This window comes from Tasmannia lanceolata, unplaced genomic scaffold, assembly GCF_043159265.1.
Source record: "Tasmannia lanceolata isolate RefF3 unplaced genomic scaffold, GAP_Taslan_0.1 ptg000019l, whole genome shotgun sequence".
In the NCBI taxonomy this organism is placed as follows: domain Eukaryota; kingdom Viridiplantae; phylum Streptophyta; class Magnoliopsida; order Canellales; family Winteraceae; genus Tasmannia; species Tasmannia lanceolata.
In genome coordinates this window covers 3762322-3769329 of record NW_027518696.1, presented here as the reverse complement: position 1 = coordinate 3769329, position 7008 = coordinate 3762322, and the positions used below count along the sequence as shown (strand labels likewise).

General features: G+C 37.4%; 1 protein-coding gene across 1 annotated transcript; it reads right to left on the bottom strand.

Moving 5' to 3' along the window:
• Nucleotides 1–3409: 3409 nt before the first annotated feature.
• Nucleotides 3410–5906, bottom strand: LOC143852687 (gibberellin receptor GID1C-like). Its single transcript, XM_077362224.1, has 2 exons — nucleotides 5573–5906; nucleotides 3410–5060 (listed from the first exon to the last, which is right to left on the bottom strand). Exons 1-2 carry the CDS (start codon nucleotides 5609–5611, stop codon nucleotides 4071–4073), a joined length of 1029 nt encoding a protein of 342 aa, XP_077218339.1. The 5' UTR covers nucleotides 5612–5906; the 3' UTR covers nucleotides 3410–4070.
• Between the last annotated feature and the right edge of the window lie 1102 nt (nucleotides 5907–7008).

Here is a 7008-nt window from a genome sequence, read left to right as displayed (position 1 = left end):
GTGGAGGGAAAAAAGAGGTAAGAGAGGTATTTTAGTCCTAATCTCCCCTCTCTTAGAAAAAAAAAAAACAAAAAAAAAACGTCCTTTTTGACAATATCACCTAAACTTTGCATTTTTTAACAATTTTTTCTATTTCTTTCTAATGAAAGACGTGGTTTTAAAATGAATAACTTGACAAATAATGGGTATTTTTCATTCCACGTGGAGAGACGTTTCGTTTCCACCTTGGAAAGCCTTTCTCTGTACAACCAAATAAAGAAAATGACAAAAACTCGGAAAAAGGGTTTTCATTTCCCTGTTTGGATTGCAGGAATTTTGCCGAAAAAGTTTGGGAAGGAAAGATATTTCAAAAAGTTCCTACTGTTTTTTTACACGTGACAGGAAGATGAATTGAACCGACCCTATTCAAATTTTACTCTGAGTTTCCTTCAATTTATGGTAATTTCCTATTTGAATTAGCAATAATCATGGTTTTAAAGTTGGCCAAAATCCGAAATTTCGGATGTCCGCCAAAACCGAAACCGAAACGTCCTGAAACTGAAATTGCCGAAATTTTTACCAAATTGCCGAAATTTTCGATAAAATATTTATTTCTTATTTATTTACAGAATTTTGGCTGAAATTACCTAAATTTTGGCCCAAAAAACCCACCGAAATTTCGGTTTCAGTGTGGACCGAAATTTAAAACCTTCACAATAATCATGTCATTCCCTCTAAAAAGTGTAAAGAATTTTTTTTTTCCCTGTCGTAGACGTTTTTCTTGCAATCCAAAGGCGGACTTAGAGAAATGATTTCTCCACCATTTTTACTCCCTTTATTGTTTATCAATTTTGGAAAAATAAGTTTGTTTACATAAAATGCCAAACAAATGGTGGCGGAAATTCCATCTTATTTAAGAAAAGAAAAATAAAAGGGTGTGAAAATGTTAGAAAAGTGGGTGGAAATATCAATTTTCCATTAATTTAAGATTACATACATACAAATAAGGACAGATTTTGGTGGCCCTTAATCTTCAAGTCGCGACGAAGTCAATCGCACTGAAAACAAAAGGCTTATAAGTGACGCCAACTTTGCTTACTATTGTTTTTAATTTCTACAGTGTTCAAAATTTTCAAAAGTCGTACTAAAAAACAAAAGGGATTATAGCCGTTAATGCCAGCTTTGCTTACATTTGTTTTTTATTGCAGGAATCTCTTTCGCGGTGGAGGTATGACCACCTCAAACTTAGAAACGCATTTACATTGGAGAGTGACTCTACCTATCTAACGGTTAAGATCATTTGATCTATATGAACTTGGACGAACATATGAACGGTCTATGAGAACCCAGATTATAGATTGTTTCGGTTTATTGCGTTTCCCATGAGAACCATTTGTATTTTGCTTCTTCTTTGTGGCTGCTGGGTTATTGTTCCCAAGCTGTTGGCTTTTGAGCCCCCTTAGCTGTATTCTCTGTTTTTTTTTTCTTCTAATGAATCCCTGTGTCTCAATCGATGTTCCATGCGCAAACACGTAGACAAATTAATGGAGAAGAAGATGGATTGCTTAGGGTTTTTACAGATAAACTAATATTCGATTGAATCAAGTGATAATTCTGAGTGGCCCATTTTGGAGACAAGGACTGCAATGTCGTATTAGAGAATATTTTTTTAGGCCTAACCCAGTTGATTTAGAAATGACATAAACAAAGCTTATAAATACACCCCCAAGTTTTTAAATTTTTGTTCTTTTCTTCTGATTGATGGTAAACTAATCATCTCCAAGTCAGGCCTAAAAAGTCAAATGAAAACAAGGTTCTAGGCCTTTTGTCCAAGTTAGCTGTTCCTAAATTGAATACTAAAACAAATCCAACAGCATGAGGTTAAGGGGTTTGTTTAGGTGATTACCATTTTAATATATGCAGCAACTTGCAGGTTGGTTTCTCACCATAACAGAAAAACGAAAAAAAAATGATTTTCTAAAACTATCCCAAGTTCCAGACATACATACTAAAAGAACCAATCTCAGATTAGTGAGAATGATCCGACGGTTCAGAATTCCCATCGATAGATGGATCAATCAATTGACTGTGTTAGGACACTTCTGCCTCGGTTAAGGCTGTGTCACAGAGAATACTAAACTCTCCATCAACAACAAAAACTTGACTCCATCGGTGACCTGTTTTGAGCAATTTTCGGCCTGTTCTGAGCGATTTTTACAGGACCCAGTTCGTTCTGACTTGAAGAAAGCAATGTATTGAATGTAACATCGTTTGATTCGAGTCCCATGAGCATTTTTACTTGATGGTCCCATGGGCCCCTATCATCTCCTCAAGGGAGTTTGAGGACTTCACTGAGATACTTTTTTACTTCCATTACCAACAAGCATTGATTAAAACCTTTTGCAGATTCTTGCATTTCATTGGAAGGTTACTTTCCAAGAACACTAACTAGCCGTAGGTTTCCTCTGTCATGGAGCTATGACCTCCATGACAGGCAAAAGATCATATATTCCCTGTCATTTCAATGACCAGGTCAATAGCTCTGTATCATTTGCTTACCTGCCACCACTAGTTCTGCCAACTTTCCACCCCTAAACACACAACACCATTGGAGCCAATATCCTTGCTTGGCATTCCCTAAAATGGCAGCTTTGCTCCCAGTAACCCAAATCATTTGTGCCCATCAAAATCAAAGCACCTGACCCATATTCAGTTTAGGATTGAACCCACTTCAAAGATCTCTTTTTTTTCATGGACCTACTGCAGAGTTTTCATTCAATCACCAATTGTATTGCAGTCCTGTCTAATATTGGTCAATTCACATCTACACGGGGAAACAATCAAACACAATTTAGAAGAAATCTTCAGATTCACCATGATTACATTTTCAAGCATCTTTTTTTTACCATTGATGTAAAAATATATAAAGCATCCAATACAACGTTGAACCATTCCTTCCACTTAGAACATGAATACAAGTTCGACGTTTCCCACCCTCAAAGTCCACTGAACAAATGGTCTGATAAAAAGCAGACATCAAATGGAGAACTTAGAACATGAATACAAGTTCGACGTTTCCCACCCTCAAAGTCCACTGAACAAATGGTCTGATAAAAAGCAGACATCAAATGGAGAACTTTCAATTATTAACAAAAGTAAGAACCCTAAATTATGTTCAAAAGGCGCAAACAGGTAACGAATTAAACCACAAATCACATGAATAGACATTGAATTTCAGGAATGCCTCCATCACACTGTTAATAAGAGTTTGCTAATGGAGCAACAATATCTGTCTTGAGCATTCTTGTTCTCTTTCTGCTTGGGGTCTACATTTAACAAAGATTATAGAGACTGTAGCAATTAGAAATGAAGAAGAAATGAAAACAGCACACATCTCAAGCCATTATCACATAAAAGATCAAGAAAACAATAAGGAAACATCATCTTTATAGCAATTATATGGAACACTGTATAACATATAGATCACAACACCATGGATGTTTCCCAGGTTCTGAAATTAGCTCCTAACATTAGCCACACGTCGATTGATCCACCACCAAACACTGCCCCCTCTCTCCTATCTCTGCTTTCTTTAATGGTCAGAAGACAGAAGGGGTAAGCTAAACTTGGTGGATTTGCATAATCCATAATCAAATGACTGGTGCACCCTACCATTTGCAAAGCGACACAAATTCAAGAACTCAGATCATATGCATTCTCAGGGCCATCAATATCATCTTCAGCAAACAGAAAACTACTGGTCTAAAGCTATCCTTCCCTGATACAATACTTTGCACCGAAGCAACCAAACGAACTTTCCCTTGGCAAGATGAGCTAGCCCCAAAGTTGCATTCTCCATTATCACAATCGAACAACAAACTATCCCTTGGCAAGATGAACTAGCCCCCAAGTTGCATACCCCATTATCACAATCACACATCACAGTAAGTTTTTTCATTTTCTTTTTTGAAAGATAAACATCACAGTAAGTAGTACACATCTTATACTCTGCACACCTTCAACAATTAAGAAAAATTAACCTCGAGTTATAACTCAAGCTTATGTTATGTACTCTCTGTAGGTAAGTTTATTTAACAGTTAGAACTCACAAAGTTCTTTATTTCCTCCATAACAGTATAGAAATGTTCGGTATTCGGCAGCAAGTAGAACCCAATTGTGGCCTTCTCAAGATACATGAGTTTCACATCCTGACCAGCACTTTTAAGCCCTTCTGCATATGCCAATTGCCAATCCTGGACGAGATCAAGACCTGCCACTACAACAAGGCTTTTAGGAAATGAAAGACCTTCAAAATTTACACCATTGGGACCAAACGGGTTACATGCTGGATGGTCTCTATCTGCATCTTCAGGCAAAAATGCTTTCCAATACCAGTGTCTATCTTGAATGCTCACAAAGTATCTCCCATCCAGTCTAATCTCCGACGCCGTTGTCTCATTCCCTCCAAACATCGGGTTCAGTAGTATATTACCCAATACTTTAATATCCGATTCCACAGCCCTTAACGCAACATTATGAACTATATTCCCTCCTGAACTGTCCCCTGCCAAGAACACCTTAACCTTAGAGTCCTTTCCACTTCTCAACCATGGCCTCGAGTTAACCCATTTGAGAGCTGCCCATCCATCATCATAAGCACATGGGTATCGATTCTCAGGCGAACGACGATAATTCACAGATACTACGACACCCTTACAAAGACCCACTAAGCGGCGGCAAAGAGTGTCATAGATAGCACTGTTAGCAGATGAATGTGCAAAACTTCCTCCATGAAAGAAGATTATAACAGGAAAGGCCTCACTACTTGGAGCTTGCTCAATATCAATAATACCCGCCTGAGCGTCGAGACCAGGCCTATAAATTCGGCTCAAGAGGCTCGTGTTTCGATCAATGATAACATCAAAGGAGAAGACTCCGTCGACCGGAGTGGCATTGGCAAGGACTTTCCGGTCAAGGAATTCAGCCAAGTGGCGGTTGAACGTGCCATCGGGCCGGCGGAGGAGATTATAGGACAGTTTGAAATTGGAGATGAGGACCCTTGTGTGGAGGGGAACCACCAACTACAAAAGGAGTCAAAGGAAGAGATACAATTAGGGTTTTTTTATATAATACAAATAGGGTTTTTTTTGGCAACAGTGCAATCCATTTTAATTTATTTCGGCAACTATCAAATCATAATTCTAACATCTTTTTTTTATAATTTTCCAGCACCAATCAAAGCAATAGATCTTTTCTATCTTAAAGAATTTCAGTAAATTACAGACAGCAATGGATCTTTTATTTACAATAGTTTAAAAAAAAAAAAAAAAAAAAGCAAAAAAACTTGAAAAATTCTGCGATCTCAATCGATTCCCACAGATTATCAGAGCAGTTACAGATCCTAAAACCCTAATACAACCACCAAAAGAAGAACCCAAATAAACCCCTAAAACCTAAATCAATCAACTCCAAAACCCAAATTCCCCAAACCCAAAGAGATTCAGGAACAATATATAAGTATAGACCCTCTAAATTGAAAATCTTCAAACAAAAACAAAAACCCAAAACTACGAATTCAAAATAAATAAAATACCTGTGCTTCATTGACGCTAATCTCGTTACCCCCTGCCATAAAATCTCTGATTTCAACAAGAACAAAACCCTAGAAAGCAATAGATCCTTTCAAACCCCTCACCCCTATTCATTCTTCAAATAACATAAACCCTAATCTCCTTCAAAACCCAAAACCCACTCTCGATTCCTATTTAACCCCCTCCTTAAAAAGCCAAGAGAAAACGAAGAGAGAGTAATGAAGGAGAGGATAGATGATAAGAGGGGAGGCCCAGGTTAAGAAGAGGGGCGCACGTTAGCAAGGGTGGTGGAGTCAAACGCAAAGGAAGACGACAGGGTTAGGAGGGGGGGAGGGAATGGAAACGAAGGAGACGACAAAAAGGGCGGCCAAAATAAACTGTTCAGTGGGGCCCACTTCTATAATTTGTTAATAAAATATTATCGGGGCCTTTTTTTCTTTTTTTTTTCGGATATAAAAATGAGGGAAGGAAATTTAAAGTTTTCTGCGTGCGGCCCAAGCTACTATAGCTCCGCGACAAAAACTGAAAAAAAAAAATAAAAAAAATCGAAATTACGATATTGACCTTCGGAAGAAAAATCTTTGTTTGGAGTTTTCTGACGTAGCTTCTTTTCAAGGCTAAGGGTGTTTTGGGGATTTTTTGAGGGATGGTGATTTCTTTGGGTTTGTTTGGTGGGCCCTTGCTATTTGAGTTAATTATAGCCGTTGATTTTTCTCTTTTTAGAATATAATCATATATTTGGGACAATGATAAATTCGCACCCCTTGAAAGGAGCGTATGTGTGGCAGAGTTTAGCGCTTTTTAACTTTTAAAGGGTGCGAATTATCCTACAGTGGGAGCGAATTTATCATTACCCTATATTTTAGACGCGACTTCACTGTTATGCCTAGCACGTGAGCTGACACGTGAAAGAAGAGGGGTTTTATTTGTAGCATCCGCCGATTTTTTATTTTATTTTATTTGTGTTCGAGCATATGCAAGTGATATTGGCTCCACAATGATTTGGTAATTGCACTACCTCACTTCGTCTTTTCTATTTTAATTGGCTTTTGGCAGTTTTTAGGAATTTCAATCACCTTTGACACCTGTTTAAATAATAAAAGTCAAGGTAAGTTAGTGCAATTATTAAAACATGACTGCCAATATAGTAGATAAAAGAAGTTATGTTATGGGCTGAGGGTATTATAGTCATTTCAAAACAAGCTAGAGCCCATTGTTCAGTGATCAAACCTTCTTTACTCTTTAGTTGATAATGCCAGCCATTAGATTGAATTTAAAGAAATTATTTCTATTTAGGAAAAATATCCAATGGCCTAGGATGATTTCAGTATGGTCCACTAACATGGAGCCCTCCCGGTAGATTTAGCATCTTTAATACCAAGTATAAATTCTACAAATAATTTAAAAAATCCTCAAAAATTCTTATCTTTTTAATGCC